General features: G+C 45.8%; 1 protein-coding gene across 2 annotated transcripts in view; it reads left to right on the forward strand.

The window, feature by feature from the left end:
• Positions 1–17,602, forward strand: part of ghra (growth hormone receptor a) — a 150,603-nt gene that overhangs the window by 96,892 nt on the left and 36,109 nt on the right. For both annotated transcript variants that reach the window (XM_069884129.1, XM_069884139.1), the window contains exons 7-9: positions 6,824–6,993; positions 10,050–10,228; positions 16,165–16,318. In XM_069884129.1, the coding sequence (XP_069740230.1) occupies positions 6,824–6,993; positions 10,050–10,228; positions 16,165–16,318 (503 nt within the window). The remainder of the gene's footprint in view (positions 1–6,823; positions 6,994–10,049; positions 10,229–16,164; positions 16,319–17,602) is intronic.

Raw genomic sequence — 17,602 nt, forward strand, 5'->3', positions numbered from 1 at the left:
AACATGGGTCCTCTACCGGCACCACCTACGGCTCCTAGAACGCTTCCACCAGCGTTGTCTCCGCTCCATCCTCAACATCCATTGGAGCGCTTACACCCCTAACGTCGAAGTACTCGAGATGGCAGAGGTCGACAGCATCGAGTCCACGCTGCTGAAGATCCAGCTGCGCTGGATGGGTCACGTCTCCAGAATGGAGGACCATCGCCTTCCCAAGATCGTGTTATATGGCGAGCTCTCCACTGGCCACCGTGACAGAGGTGCACCAAAGAAAAGGTACAAGGACTGCCTAAAGAAATCTCTTGGTGCCTGCCACATTGACCACCGCCAGTGGGCTGATAACGCCTCAAACCGTGCATCTTGGCGCCTCACAGTTTGGCGGGCAGCAACCTCCTTTGAAGAAGACCGCAGAGCCCACCTCACTGACAAAAGGCAAAGGAGGAAAAACCCAACACCCAACCCCAACCAACCAATTTTCCCTTGCAACCGCTGCAATCGTGTCTGCCTGTCCCGCATCGGACTTGTCAGCCACAAACGAGCCTGCAGCTGACGTGGACTTTTTACCCCCTCCATAAATCTTCGTCCGCGAAGCCAAGCCAAAGAAGAAGACCAGTAAGTGTAAATTCTGCCTGGCTTGCAGGAAAAAGAATCTCAGGGTTGTATGTGATGTCATGTATGTACTCTGACGATAAATCTGAATCTGAAATCTTCAGAATCGCTGAGTGTCTGTGGATTCACCTGCAGCACTCCTGCAGCCTCCACAGCCACACAGACTTCAGTCTAAACCAGTGGTAGCCCGAGCTACAGATCCAAACTTCTGATGCAGTTAGGAGCCTTCAGCACCCTCTCAAATCCTGCTTCCTATTACCTGGTACCTCAAACAGTCTGCAGCCTCCTGTGAGTGCTTTGACCACAAATCACCAGTAGCCTGCAGCCTGCGAAGGTTCCTCGTCTCGAGTCCCCGGCAGACCGCCACCTTTGTGTGCTCTTCAGCCGCTGAGCCCCTCGCCGGTCCGACACCGTGGTCGCCGTCCCGTAGGTTCATCTCCTCTGCTTCTCCTTCTCAAATGGCAGGCATTCTCCCCTTTACTGGTGCCCTGTACCACTCTCCTGGAGTCTTCAACCCGGTGCCAAACATAGGTGCCGCATATCAGGAAATACGGGAAGAGTCAAGTTGACCTTTTGGAGAAAATGTCAGCGGTACTGAATATCCAGTTCTCATTCATGTCTAAACAGCAGGAAAGTGGAATCGCCCTCATTTAGTTCTGTATCACTAATCAACTTGTAAAAACATATGTTTGTCCTCTGAATCACAACGGCATAATCTGCTCTTCCTCTGTATTTGCATCAGATCAATAAAAATCTATATTGGTTTCATTTATGTATGCACTGGCTGCCCTAGGGCAATAGTATCTGACGTTATCGGTTCCCGTTTCCTTTGTATATAGAACACAGTACAGCCAAACTATATAAACCAACTCAACAAATTAAACCTTCCTTACCTTACACTCATAACCCTCTATTTTTACTCACTCAGATTCAGATTTATCGTCAGAGTACATACTTGACATCACATACAACCCTGAGATTATTTTTCCTTCAGGCCAGGCAGAATTTCCACTAATTGATAGTGCAAAAAAAACCCCACTGACTCAACATACACCTGTAAACAAATAAAGAAATGTAAACAAACTGACTGTACAATACAGAGAGAAAAAACTCATCCATGTGCCTAGCTAAGAATCTTTTAAATCTTCCAGCCTCCACCACCACCCCTGGCAAGGTATTCCAGGCCCCCTCAGCTTCCTGGGTAAAAAGAACTTACCCCTGACGTCTCCACTAAACTTCCCTCCCTTCATTTTGTACACTGGTCTTTGCTGATCCTGCCCTGGGAAACAGGCGCTGGCCGTACACCCTATCTATCCCACTCATAATCTTGTCCACCTCTATTAAGTCTCCTCTCATCCTTCTACGCTCCAAAGAGAAAAGTTTCAGCTCTGCTAACCTTGCCTCAAGACAAGTTCTCCAATCCAGGCAACATCTTGGTGAATCTCCTCTGCCCCCTCTCCACAGCTTCCACATCCTTCCTGTAATGAGGTGACCAGAACCAAACAAGGTTAGCTGAGCTAGGACTTTTCTCTTTGGAGCAGAGAAGGAAGAGAGGAGACTTGATAGAGGTCTACAAGATTCTGAGAGGCATAGACAGGGTGGACGGCCAGCACCTGTTTCCCAGGGCAGGAGAAGAAAACACCAGAGGACATGTGTACAAAGTGAAGGGAGGGAAGTTTAGGGGAGACGTCAGGGGTAAGTTTTTTACACAGAGAGTTGTGGGGGCCTGTAACATTAGGAGCATTTAAAAGACTCTGAGATGGGCACATGGATGGAAGAAAAATAGAAGGTTACGTGTTAGGGAGGGGTTAGTCCTTTTTTTTAGGAAGGAATATATAGGTCAGCACATTGAGGGCCGAAGGGCTTGTATTGTGCTGTAGTGTACTATGTTGATCCCATTCCTTCATCAAAGTAAAATAAACATTTGAAACGAATATTTATCTGCAGAATGTACTTTGGAAAATTGGCTTACATGTGAGTTCTGGTAAATATTAGAAATATCTTTCCCTTATTTACTAAAGTTTTATATTGTTAAAAAATCTCACTTCTGTAAAATGCATCAGTTTAGATTTAGGGAAATCTCCAATTATGGAGGTGGATAGGGTTGTGAAGAGAGGTTTTGGCCTATTGGCCTTCATATTGAGTACAGGAGTGGAATGTTATGGTAAAGTTGTAAAGGCCAAATTTGGAGGATTGTGTGCAGTTCTGGTCACCGAACTACAGGAAAGATATCAATAAGATAGAAAGAATGCAAAGAGGATTTACTAGGATGTTGCCTGGACTTCAGGAACTGAGTTACAGGGTTAGAACTTTATTCTGTGAAGTGGAGTAGAATGAGGGGAGATTTGATGGAGGTAGTTAAAATTATGAGGGGGACAGACAGAGTAAATGGAGGTAGGTTTTTCCACTGAGGGTGGGTGAGATACAAACCAGAGGACATAGGAAAGGTTTAGGGGGAACATGAAGGGAAACTTCTTCACTCAGAGAGGGTTGGGAATGTGGAACGAGCTGCCAGCTGAGGTGGTGAATACAGGTTCAATTTTAACATTTAAGAATATGGACAGGTACATGGATAGGAGGGGTATGGAGGGCTGTGGACTGGGTGCAGTTTAGCGGGAATAGGCAAAAGAATGGTTCAGTATAGACTAGAAGGGCAGAAGGCCCTGCTTCTGCGCTGTAATGTTCTATAGTTCCAGGAAGCTGGGCTGGGACAGTATTATTGCAAATCGTCACCATAGCTGATGTCTGGTTAATAATATCTGATCAGTTGTAATTGATCCAATTAAAATGTATGAGGTTGTAGGTAAATATGGGTGTAATTGGGCAGCACAAGTTTTCCCCGGGGACTCCAGTTTCCTCCCACCCTTCAAAACGTACCGGGGGTTAATTGGGTGTAAATTGGGCGGCAGAGACTCATGGGTCAAAAGCCTGTTACTGTGCTGTATCTCTAAATTTAAATTTATCTGGGAGACTGGATCTTGCGGTCAGTGAATCTGGGTGTCTCTCCCCCCTCCTCCCCATCCCTTCTCATTATAGGAACATAGGAAGTAGGAACAGGAGTCGGCCAAAAATGGCCCATCGAGCCTGCTCCGCCATTCAATACGATCATGGCTGATCTAATTTATGACCTAACTCCACCTACCTGCCTTCTCCCCATATCCCCTAATTCCTCTATCATGTAAAAATTTATCTAACCAAATTTTAAATATGTTTAATGAGGCAGCCTCAACCACTTCCCTGGTTAGAGAATTCCAAACATTCATTTCTCTCTGGGAAAAACTATTTTTCCTCATCTCTGTCCTAAATCTACTCCCCCGAATCTTGAGACTGTGTCTTCTCATTTTAGTTTCCCCGGCCAGCTCAAAAAACCTTCCTACATCTATCCTATCCATACCCTTCATAATCCTATATGTTTCTATAAGATCTCCTCTCATTCTTCTGAACTCGAGCGAATACAATCCTAGACGATTTAATCTTTCATCATAAGTCAACCCCTTCATCCCAGGGATCAACCTAGTGAACCTCCTCTGGACCGTCTCCAAAGCCAGTATATCCTTCCTCAAATATGGAGACCAGAACTGGACTCAGTACTCCAGGTGCGGTCTCACCAGTACCTTATACAGTTGCAACATGACCTCCCTACTCCTGAATTCAATTCCTCTAGCGATGAAGGCCAACATTCCATTTGCCTTCTTAATAACCTGCTGCACCTGCAACCTAACTTTTTGCGATTCATGCGCAAGCCCTCCCAAGTCCCTTTGCACAACACCATGCTGTAGTTTTTCACCCTTTAAATAATATTCAGCTCTTTTATTTTTCTTGCCAAAGTGGATAACCTCACACTTACTAACATTGTACTCCATCTGCCAGACCTTGGCCCACTCATCCAGCTTAACTCGATCGCTCTGCAGACTCTCCACATCTCCTCATCCTCGTTACAATTTATACAGGAGGAAGGGGGAGTTACAGCTGTTGTGTTCTATCCAAAGACAAGGTTTGGCTATGACTGTTTGCCATACTGATGTGGATTTCTTTGAGCAGTAATTTTCTGTCGACAAAATTACTTCCAAGAGATAGCTGATGGGCAATTCATGAGCATGTAACACCGAGTTTACATTTAAAAAATTTTGAATTTTAAAGTTTAGGCATACAGCATGGTAACAGGCCATTCTAGCCCAAGACCCTGAGGCACCCAATTCCACCAAATTGATCTACGTTTTTGAATGGTGGGAGGAAACCAGAGCCCCCGGAGTAAACCCAAGCAGACATGGGGCGAACGTATGAACTCCTTACAGATAGCGCAGGATTCGAACCCCAGTCACTGGCGCTGGAACAGCATTGCGCTAACCTCTACACCACACATGTCAAACTCTGGCCCGCGGGCCAAATTTGGCCCGCGATATAATTATATTTGGCCCGCAAGATCATATCAAAAATGTATTAGAGATGACCCGCTGGTCGCCGCGCCAGTATAGCGCATGCACAGTAACCGCTGTGTCCCAGGGTGAGAGAGAGAGAGAAAAATCCTGGTCCTTGAAAAGTAGTGGTGGGTGTCCCCCCGCCCACCCCCAGCGCCCAGAACCCCAGTGGCACAGCGTTTCTTGGAGCTGCAGATGGAGTCGGGACGCCGGAGGGAAGATTGGGGCTCTCCGCCGGGCAATGGGGCTGCCGGCCGCCCTGCGCCTTCCCACTGAACCAGCGGCGGGTGCCCGGAGTACACGTGTAGAGCGAGGCTGGTCGGGCAGGTAGGGTGGAACCCCCCCGCCAATCTCGGGAGTGGCGTGGGCTGGATCGGGATTAGCCGCGCTCACCTGCACCTCCACCGCTGACCGGGATCCCAGCGTGGTCCTGAGCGCGGAGACTGCCCTGGAAAGGTCCTGGGACACCGGCACGGAAAGAAGAGCAGGGTCCGTAGAACATTACAGATCAGAAACAGGCCCTTCGGCCCTTTGACTCTACCTCGTGCAAACCCAACACTGGAGAAACTCAGCAGGCTAAACCGTATCCTTTATCCAGCAGAGAGGTACCTGACAATGTTTGGCCCTTGATCCCCCTCATCAATGTATGAGCGAAAGTCTGTGGTTCTCGTAAAAACACCAGAAGGGAGAAACTCAGCAGGTCAAAGGGGGTCCGGGAGAAACTCAGCAGGTCAAAGGGGGATCTGGGAGAAACTCAACAGCTCAAAGGGGGGTCCGAGAGAAACTCAGCAGGTCAAGGGGGAGGGGTCCGGGAGAAACTCAGAAGGTCAAGGGGAGGGGGTCCGGGAGAAACTCAGCAGGTCAAGGGGGGTCCGGGAGAAACTCAGCAGGTCAAGGGAGGTCCGGGAGAAACTCAGCAGGTCAAGGGGGGTCCAGGAGAAACTCAGCAGGTCAAGGGGGGTCCGGCAGAAACTCAGGGGGGGCCTGACCTCGCCAGAACCATTGCCCACTCCCCCTCCCTGCCGCAGGCTGACATGCGACTCACGGTGACGGGGCCGCTGATCCGCCGAGATGCCGCCCTGCAGCGAGAGCCAACGCCCCCGCACTGTCGTTGTCCAACCCGATCGCCCGCAAACCCCGCCCTCCCGCACACAGACCTGAGTAAGGATTATGAACTTTAATCTCAGGATAAAACGATCTTCCAATAGTTTCATGTCACAGTGATCAATATATTCCTGGTTAAAAATGGTCCTGCACCTGGATACAAGCTCATTAGGCATAAAACTTGAAAAGTGTGTAAATCAAAGGATATCTGTACCAATGGAAAAAGGGCATGGCAAATAACCCTGCTAGAGTTCATGCCCACAATCAGTCACCCATTTGATTGTTTCAGGAATCATGTTATTCTCCCACATTCTCAATAGCCCTCAGATTTTACTATTCGACAGCACACTAGCAACATTTGACAAATCCTCTATAGAGAAATATTATTTATTGAATATTTTATTTCTCATTTGTTAATGCTTCTGGAAAGAGTTTATCCAAAACTATTATTAAACATTTATTTTAATAAGAAAAAGTTTAACATTACATATGTTGAAAGAAGAGAAAACATGCAGATGTTGTTGAAAATTTTCAATAAATACTTAGTTCGGCCCTCGACTTAGTCCAAGTTTTTAATTTTGGCCCTCCGTGAATTTGAGTTTGACACCCCTGCTCTACACTATACGTGCCGCTTGTTGTGTAATATTTGGGAATAACTTGTTTCTAAAGGTACTAACAGATGAATGTCTCTTCAGAAATAACGCTGACTGGAAAGAATGTCCAAAATATCTGCACAACAGAAACTCCTGCTACTTTAACCACACCTACACCTCGATCTGGGTTTCATACTGCGTACAGCTGAAATCTGACTTCCAGGATCAGAACGTCACTTTTGATAAACGCTGCTTCTCCATCGATAACATAGGTAACAATAGATAAAATTGATAACAATGTTGGCATTTCTATCTAGACAAATAGAATATAAGAGCAGGAATGTGATGTTGAGGCTCTATCAGGCAGTGGTGAGGCCTCCCTTAGAGTGTGGGGTACACGTTTCGCCTCCTTATTTAAGAAGAGATGTGCGGGTGTTGGAGAGGGTTCAGAGAAAGTTCACAAGAATGATTCCTGGAATGAAGGAATTAGTGTGAAGAATGTTTGATGGTTCTTGGATTAGACTCCTTGGAGTTCAGAAGAATGAGGAGGGACTTCATAGAAGCCTTTTGAAATTTGAAAGGCCTGGACAGAGTAGATGTGGCAAAGTTGTTTCCCATGGTAGGGGAGTCGAGGACAAGAGGCCACAACTTCAGGATTGAAGGGCATCCATTTAAAACAAGGATGTGGAGGAATTTCTTTCGCCAGATAGTGGTGAACCTGAGGAATTTGCTGCCATGGCCTGGTCATTGGATGTATTGAAGGCAGAGATTGATAGGTATCTGAATAGTCAGGGTATCAAAGGTTATGGGGAGAAGAGTGGGGAGTGGGGCTGAGCAGAAGAATGGATCAACTCATGATGGAATCGTGGTGCGGACCCGATGGACCGAATGGCCTACTTCTATTTCTTGCGGTAAAGGTTCTCTCTTTGAAAAACTGGTAGGCCAGCAGGTTGGAATGAGTATGGTTTGAACACCTCGTCTTGAAGGCACTCAGGTAATGCCCCTGAAACGTTCCATCTCGTTTACACCCCTCTTCTGTAAACTATAATCCTTGCTCTCACCAGAGCTGAATCCAATCATTTCTTGGACCCATCACCATTGTTCACTACAATCCCGTTGCCCAGTCAGTGATTTCAATATTGCAATGCCCTTTAAGTGAAAATTATACTGGCTTCATTCCTTACTCCTCGGCTATTGGCTGAGATTTCTACCTGACAGATAGGGAGATTTGCTCGTGCCACTCAGGAGGTTTTACACGAGAATCATAGCATTCTACAGCATGGAAACGGGCCTTTCAGCTCAGTTTGCCCATGCTGACAAAGCCAGACCCATTTCCCTCCAAACCCTTCATAGAACCATAGATCATTACAGCACAGAAACAGGCCCCTTTGGCCCTTCTAGTTTGTGCCAAATCTTTTTCTTTGCCTAGTCCCACTGGCCTGCCCCCAGTCCACAGCCCTCCATACCCCTCCCATTCACGTACCCATCCAAATTCTTCTTAAATGTTAAAATTGAGCCAGCATTCACAAGAATGATTACTGGAATGAAGGATTAGCATATGAAGAACATTTGACTGCTCTTGGACTGTCCTCCTTGGAGTTCAAAAGAATGAGAGGAAGAACCTCATGGAAGCATTTCAAATGTTTAAAAAGCCTAGAAAGAGCAGATGTGGAAAAGATGGTTCCCTGGCAGATTGTTCCACACTCCCACCACTCTCTGTGTGGAAAAAGTTCCCCCTAAACCTTTCCCCTTTCACTCTTAACCATGTAGAAAAAGCCTATCTACATCTACATTTACTCTGTCTGTCCCCCTCATAATTTTAAACACCTCTATCAAATCTCCCCTCATTCTTCTACACTCCAGGGAATAAAATCCTAACCTGTTTAACCTTTCCCTGTAACTCAGTTCCTGAAGTCCGGGCAACATCTTTTTATCTTATTGATATCCTTCCTGTAGTTAGGTGACCAAAACTCCAGCCACTCTCTGTGTGAAGAAATTCTCCCTCATGTTCCCCTAAACTTTTCCCCTCTCACCCTTAACCCATGTCTTCTGGTTTGTATCTTGGCTACCCTCAGTGGAAAAAGCCAAGTTTCAGATCAAAAAACCTGTCTCAATGTCGTTTAAATATAACAATTATTCTCATCTCTTCTACTTTCTCTGGTAGCTCACACCTCGGTATAAAATTGATGTTCTTCACATCCCAAGTTAAATCTTTGCCCTCTCACCTTAAATCTCAACCTTTCAGTTTTACATTCCTGTACCATGGGGAAAAGGCTCAGTTTGTTTTCCTTATCTGTGCCCCTTGTGATTTTATAAATCTCCCCTTGAGGCTGTCCATCCTCTCTTATAATTATATCCTTCCAGCCCTGGTAACATAGAACATAGAGCATTACAGCACAGTATAGGCCCTTCAGCCCTTGATGTTGTGCCGACCCATATATTCCTAATACCCTGTAACCTTCCACTTTTCCTCCATCCATGTGCCTGTCTAAGAATCTCTTGAAATTCCCCTAATGTTCCAGCTTCCACCACCATCCCTGGAAAGGAATTCCAGGCCCCCACAACTCTTGAGGTCTCCCCTCAACTTCCCTCCCTTCATTTTGTACACATGTCCTCTGGTGTTGGCTATTCCTGCCCTATCTATGCCTCTCATAATCTTGTAGACTTCTATTAAGTCTCCTTTGAGCTCCAAAAAGAAAAGTCCCAGCTCTGCCAAACTTGTCTCATTAGACTTATTTTCCAATCCAGGTAACATACAGGTGAATCTCCTCTGCACCCTCTCCAGAGCTTCCACATCCTTCCTGTAATGAGATGACCAGAACTGAACACAATGTTCCAAGTGGAATCTCATCAGAGATTTGTGGAGTTGCACCATCAAGTTGTGGTGTATATTATCTGCACCTTTTCCATTTTCATGATTCCTCAGATATTCCTACAGTCGAATGACCAGAACTGCACCCAACACTCTAGTCTCACCCACATCATGTACAGTTGGCACCCAGTGCCATGTTACTGCACTTTTTGCCCTGATCGGTGAAGGCAAATCCCTTCTTCACCACCCTTATCTACCTTGAGTAGTCATTGTCACAGAACTATGTGCCTTTACCCCAAATCTCTCGACAACACTCCCCAGGGCCCTACCATTCACAGTCCCTCTGCTGTCTCCCTTCCACCATGAATGTCTTCCTTACCATACATCACAGGGGTCTCCCTGCCCTCGCTGTTCATCACAGAATGCTCTCATCATTAATGGTACCTGGCACTGCTTCAATGATGCTCTGAATGTCATTAAACCAAGTGCATTGAATTGATTTTCTCCTGTTTACAGTGAAGCCGGATCCTCCAATTTCACTGAACTGGACGCTGCTGAACATCAGCCAGTCGGGCCTGCTGGCTGACATCCAGATGTGGTGGGAACCTCCACCTTCGGCAGATATTAAAAATGGTTGGATATCCTTGAAGTACGAGATCCAGTATAAAACCATTGATAGTAACCACTGGGATTCGGTACGTTAAATTAATTCAAAATGTTTCAATCTTCTTTATTCCAATGTGGAAGACAGCATCAAATCCCGTGAATTCCATCGTAGAATGGAAAGGGTTCAGAGGAGGTTCACAAAGATGATCCCAGGAAAGAAAGGGTTATCATTTGAAGAGCGTTTAACCACTTTTGGCGTGTAATCGTTGGAATTTAGGAGAATGGGAGAGGAGGTGGTGGGGGGAGGTGGTGGAATCTCACTGAAACATTTTGAATCTTGAAATGCATGCATGGAGTAGATGTAGAAAGATTGTTTCCCATGGGGCAAAAGTCTAGAACTAACCATCTGAGACTCTCATGTGTACAAAGATCTATACTTTAACATAATGAAACACTTTGTAGACATGTGTAGATGAAACACTTGTCCTGCATATGCACTGTTTGTTGGTATGTGCATTATGTCTGGTTGGCACAGAGGATCAGAGAACACTCTATTATTGGTTGTGTTTGTACAATCAGATGACAATAAATGACTCTAAGGATTGACAAGAGGGCACAACTTCAGGATTGAAGGGCGCCAACGTAGAACAGAGATGGGGAGGAATTTCTTCAGCCAGAGTGTGGTGAATCTGAGGAATTTGTTGCCACAGGTGGTTGTGGAGGCCGGGTCAGTGGATGTGTTTAAGGCAGAGATTGATAGGTTCTTTATTAGCCAGGACATCAAAGGTAAAGGGAGAAGGCTGGGTAGTGGGGCTGGGTTGGAAAATAGATCAGCTCATGATTAAATGGTGGGGTAGACCCGATGGGCTGAATAACCTATATCCTACTCCACCTTATGGTAGACTATGCGATCTTTCTCATGGGATCCTTCTTAAGGGATGTAAAAAGTCTAGAACAGTGAACTCTGTAAATATTGATGCAGTGAAATCAGAAAGAGACATAGGAGCTCACGAACAATATCTGGAAAATATCAGTAATTAAAGGACCTTATGCATGTTGGCTTTTGTATCTAAAGTTGGAAGCTCTATTACCACGTAGGTAAATCACCCCTGGGTAACTTCCACGAGCTGCAGCTGAGGAAGACTGTTCTAAAACAGAAGCAGATGAGAGTAAGGTAGGTGGTGACGTGGATAGTGTTGAAGGTTACACCAGGACAGGATGCAGAGTGGGGCAAAAAAGTGACAGATGCAGTTCAATCCAGATAAACCTCTCCACTTCCCCATTTTTCTCTCTCCTCTGCTCCTTCCACCATTCTTTCCCTGCCCCCATTTTCCTCTCTCCCTCTCCTTTCTCCCACTCTCCTTTTCCATTCTTTCTCTCCCTCCCTCCCATTCTCTCTCCCTCCCCAATTCTAACTCCCTCCTCATTCTCTCTCCCTTCCCAATCTCTCTCCTTCCCCATTCTCTCTCCTTCCCCATTCTCTCTCCTTCCCCCATTCTCTCTCCTTCCCCAATTCTCTCTCCCTCCCTCCCTATTCTCTTTCCCTCCCTCATCATTGTCTCCCTCCCCATCTTCTCTCCCTCCCCTCTTCCTCTCCCTCCCTCCCCATTCTCTCTCCCTCCCCCCTCTTCTCTCCCTCCCCCTCTTCTCTCCCTCCCTCCCCATTCTCTCTCCCTCCCCCATTCTTTCTCTTCCATTCGCTCTCTCCCCCTTATCCTTTCCCCATTCAGTGTCCAACTGCTCCCCTGAGTCCCCCACGTTTACTTTCTGTTTGAGACCACCAGCACACTGATGTAAATACTTGCTTCGAGAAACCCTCGTACTTCCCCGTCTCCCACCTCTGTTTTTGTTCTCTTTCCTCTCCTGTGTTAGAGTTCAACCAGCCAGTTCAGACAGGGCACCCGAGGATCCCTATATATCTCTCTCTCTCTTCTTCCCCCAAAAATATGAGAACTTCCACCAACCCACCTCCCCCCCCCCACTCCACTTTGAAGTGTGTAAATGGGTCACTGCGTGAGATCCTGTGCAGTGGGGGGGGGGGGGGGGGGGGAAACTACTGGATTCCCTGCACTCCGTGGCAACCCTTTCTGCAGTGAACCCATTTTGGCAAGAGATGGAGGGGGAGTTTGTCGGAAAGAAAGTGAGCCTCACATGACCCCCAGTTTCTTGCTCCCCTTCCCACCCACTCTGCACACGTCCCTTAGCAGCGACACCTGGGACTGGATGCTGGACATTAAAAGGCTTGGATAAGCTATCAAAAAAAACCCAAAATCTGTTTGAAATGAAGGCAGGATGGTTTAGGGGAGACCTCAGAGATGTGTTTTTTAACACATAGTTGGTGGGTGCCTGGAATGCATTGCCAGGGTGGTGGTGGAGGCTGGTATAATAGGGATGTTTAGGAGACTCTTTGAGAGACACATAAATTTAAGAAAAATAGAGGGTTATGAGTGTGAGGGAGGGAAAGTTGATTGTTGAATAGTCAGGCGATTGTGTTCAAGAATCAAGAGGTCATGTGGATGCTCTATAAATCTCTGGTGAGACCAGACTAGGAATATTGTGTTCATCTCATTGAAGGAAGGATGTGGAAGCTATGGAGAGAGCGCTGAAGAGATTAACTAGGGTGTTGCCTGGATTGGAAGATAAGCCTTATGAGGCAAGGTTAGTAGAGCTGGGACTTTTCTCTCTGGAGTGAAGAAGGATGAGGGGAGACTTGATAGAGGTCTACAAGATTATGAGAATCATGGATAGGGTGGACGGCCAGTGCCTGTTTCCCAGGGTGAGAATAGCAAACACCAAAGGACATCGGCATGAGGAGAGGGGATGAAAGTTGAGGGAAGACATCAGGAGTGTGTTTCTACAGAGAGAGTAGTGGTGTCTGGAATGCTCTGCTAGGGGTAGTGGTGGAGGCTGGTACAATCGGGACATTTACAGTGCCCTCCATAATGTTTGGAACAAAGACACTTTTTTCCGCTTTATTTGCCCCTGTGCGCCACAATTTTACATTTGTAATCATACAATTCATATATAATTAAAGTGCACATTCCAGATTTTATTCATGGTTATTTGTGTACATTTTGGTTTCACCCTGTAGAAATTACAGCATTTTTTAGACATTTCAGGGCATCATCATGTTTGGGACATTTGCAAACCATTAGTTATAACCATATAACCACTTACAGCACAGAACAGGCCAGTTCAGCCCTACTAGTCCATGTCGTAACAAATCCCCACCCTCCTAGTCCCACTGACCAGCACCCGGTCCATACCCCTCCAGTCCTCTCCTCTCCATGTAACTATCCAGTCTTTCCTTAAATGTAACCAATGATCCCGCCTCGACCACATCTGTCGGAAGCTCATTCCACATCCCTACCACCCTTTGCGTAAAGAAATTTCCCCTCATGTTCCCCTTATAATTTTCCCCCTTCAATCTTAAAACATGCCCTCTAGTTTGAATCTCCCCCACTCTTAATTGAAAAAGCCTATCCACATTGACTCTGTCTGTCCATTTTAAAATCTTAAACACCTCTATCAATCTTCTCGCTCCAGAGAAAAAAGCCCTAGTCTGCACAACCTTTCCCTGTAACTCAGACCCTGAAATCCTGTCAACATTCTCGTGAACCTTCTCTGCACTCTCTCGATTTTGTTTATATCTTTCCTATAATTTGGTGACCAAAACTGTACGCAGTACTCCAAATTTGGCCTCACCAATGCCTTGTACAATTTCATCATAACCTCCCTACTCTTGAATTCAATACTCCGATTTATGAAGGCCAACATTCCAAATGCCTTCTTCACCACACCATCTACCTGAGTATCAGCCCTGAGGGTACTATTTACCATCACTCCTAAATCCCTTTGTTGCTCTGCACTCCTCAGTAGCCTACCATTTAATGCATATGACCTATTTAGATTTGCCTTTCCAAAATGTAACACCTCACACTTATCTGTATGAAATTCCATCAGCCATTTCTCAGCCCACACCTCCAGCCTTCCTAAATCACCTTTTAATCTACGGTAATCTTCCTCACTGTCTACAACACCACCAATCTTTGTATCATCCGCAAACTTGCTTAATCAATTCTCCACCCCTACTTCCAGATCGTTAATATATATAACAAACAATAGTGGACCCAGGACCGATCCCTGAGGAACTCCACTAGTCACCGGCCTCCAATTGGACAAACAATTTTATACCACTACTCTCTGACACCTTCCATCCAACCACTGCTGAATCCGTTTCACTACCTCCTCATTTATACCTAATGCCTCCACCTTTTTTCCTAACCTCCTATGGGGAGGTTAGCCACAGAGAGGATGGCCAGATTACAGTTTGCCAGAAGTATTTCAGATTTGCTGTCAGAATAAGTACGTACATGACATCACATACAACCCTGAGATTCTTTTTCCTGTGGGAACGGTAGAATTACCACTCATTGGTAGGGCAAAAAGACTTCCAAAAGGCCTTCGATAAGGTCCCGCATAAACGACTGGCTTCCAAAATCAAGGCTCATGGGATTTGGGGCAAAGTATTGATGTGGATTGAGAACTGGCTGGCAGGTAGAAGACAGAGAGTTTGAATAAATGGCTCGTTTTCTGAGTGGCAGGCGGTGATCAGTGGGGTACCACAGGGATCTGTACTGGGACCCCAGCTGTTCACAATTTACATTAATGATCTGGATGAGGGGATTGGATGGAATATCTCCAAATTTGCAGATGACACTAAGCTAGGAGGGGTTGTGTGCACGGAAGAGGGGGGTCAGGAAGCTCCAGTGTGATTTGGATAAATTGAGGGACTGGGCAGATCCATGGCAAATGCACTACAATGTGGATAAATGTGAGGTTATCCACTTTGGTAATACAAACCGGAGGGCAGGTTACTATTTGAATGGCAATAGATTAAGAGATGGGGAAGTGCAGAGAGACCTAGGGGTACTTGTACACCAGTCTCTGAAGGCGAGCATTCAGGTATAGCAGGCGGTTAAAAAGGCAAATGGTATGTTGGCCTTCATATCAAGAGGGTTTGAGTATAGGAACAAGGATACCTTACTGCAGCTGTACAGGGCCTTAGTGAGACCCCACCTGGAGTATTGTGTGCAGTTTTGGTCACCTTATCTAAGGAAGGATGTTCTTGCAATGGAGGGAGTGCAGAGGCGATTCACCAGGCTGATATCTGGAATGGCGGGAATGACTTAGGAGGAAAGATTGCGCAAATTGGGATTGTACTCGCTGGAGTTTAGAAGATTGAGAGGGGATCTCATAGAGACATACAAAATTCTGGCAGGACTGGACAGAATGGATGCAGATGGGATGTTTCCAAGGATGGGAAAATCCAGAACCCGGGGCCATGGTTTGAGGATAATAGGCCGTTTAGGACCGAGATGAGGAGGAATTTCTTTACCCAGAGGGTGGTGAATCTGTGGAATTGATTGCCACAGAGGGCAGTAGAGGCAGGTTCATTAAATCTATTTAAGAGGGAATTAGATCTATTTCTTCAGTATAAGGGTATTAAAGGTTACGGAGAGAAGGCGGGGACGGGGTACTGAACTTTAAGATCAGCCATGATCTCGTTGAATGGCGGAGCAGGTTCGAAGGGTCGAATGACCTACTCCTGCTCCTATCTTCTATGTTTCTACATGTGTACTTATGAAGAACTGTAAATAGATACCAAAAATAATCAAACTATACAATTCAGAGAGCATTAAAAAAAAATAAAGTGTAAAAGTCCGAGTCCTTAAATGAGTCCCTGATGTTGAGTTTGATGTTGAAGAGTCTGATGGTGGAGGGGGAGCAGCTGGTTCTGAGAGTGTTGTGCATTCACCAAATGCAATAAGTCTGAGTTAGTCAGTGTTGTACTGGAACCTTTACTCAATATCCATAAGACATAGGAGCCCATTAAGTCTGCCCTGCCATTTTCCCACTCAGCCCCACTGTCTATAACCTTTGATGTCACCATCTTCTCTCTCACCTTTCTGAATTTTTGTGTTAATCTTTCTCTGATCTTTTAATTTTTTTCTTTCCTTCATAGATTGAAGCCACTTTGACCTCCCATCCCATTTATGCTCTTGTTACCGGCAAGAACTATGAAGTCAGACTCCGATGTAAGCAGATCGCCAACGGGGATTTCAGTGAATTCAGTGACACCCTGCACATCTCCATCCCAACATCTCAATCAGCAGAAGGTAAGTCGATCCAAACACATCACAATGAGCTTTTTGAGAAGGTGATTGTTGGGGGCAGAGCAGTGGATGTTGTCTAAATCGACTTTAGTAAAGACGAGTCACACTACAAGGTGGAACATCTCGTGATTTGGTGAAAGAATAATTACTTCACTCTCAACCTGGACAAGGCCAAGGAGATGATCCTGGACTTCAGGAGGACCAGAAATGACACCCCCCCCCCCCCCCCACACATTAACAAGTCTGCAGTGACAAGAGTGGAGAGCACCAGGTTCTTTGGAGTTCCCTTAACTAGTGACCTATTGTGTACACTCAACATCTCCTCACTTGTCAGGAAGGTGCAACAGCGACTGCACTTCCTGAGAAGGCTGAAGCAGGCAAGGCTACTGGCCAGCGTCACGTCAACCTTCTATAGGAGTCTATCAAGAGCTGTCAAGAGGTAAAAAATATGTACATTTAAAAGTAGCTCCACCTAGTGGTCAGTTCCCTAATCCATGCATCACACAATATCAAGCAATCTCAAATTCACTTATCCGGCATCTACCAATCCCCATCGGTGCCGGATACTGGAGGGGGGTTACCGTATTTTTTTCTGCCTTGCAGTCAGTTTGTCTGCCCTTCTTACTTTGTGTTCTCTTTTGTGCACATTTCTTGAGTTTTTCTTTTCTACTGTTTTTTGCATTACCAGTGAATAGAAATTCTGCCTGGCCCACAGGGAAAAGAATCTCAGAGTTGTCTGTGATGTCATGTATGTTCTCTGACAATAAATCTGAGTGTTGAACTTTGATACATTTAAGGTGGAGGGGCAGTTGTTTCACACAGAGGGGTGACGGGTGCCTCAAACGGGTAGCCAGGTGTGGTGGTTGTGTGGGGTGGGGGGGTGGAAGCAGATACAGTAGAAATGTTGAAGAGGATTTTAGATAGACACATGAATGGGCAGGGGGTGGAGGAATATGGACCACTTGCGGGTAGATAGGATAAGTTGAATTTGGCATTGTCACCCACACGGATGTGGTGAGCCCAAGGCCCTATGAGGTCTGTGGGTCTTTGAGGGACAGCCGCCATTGATGGAGTGGTTACATCTGGTGGACAGATTGCGGGGAATTTAGAGGTTGGATAGTTTACAGCAATAGTTTTCAAATGTTTTCTTTCCACTCACATACCACCTTAACTAATCCCTATGGCATAGGTGCTCTGTGATTAGTAAGGAATTAATTAAGGTGGTATGTGAGTGGAAAGAAAAAATTTGAAAAACACTAGTTTACAGTAATGGGCATGGGAGATCTC

This window comes from Narcine bancroftii, chromosome 1, assembly GCF_036971445.1.
Source record: "Narcine bancroftii isolate sNarBan1 chromosome 1, sNarBan1.hap1, whole genome shotgun sequence".
Taxonomy (NCBI): domain Eukaryota; kingdom Metazoa; phylum Chordata; class Chondrichthyes; order Torpediniformes; family Narcinidae; genus Narcine; species Narcine bancroftii.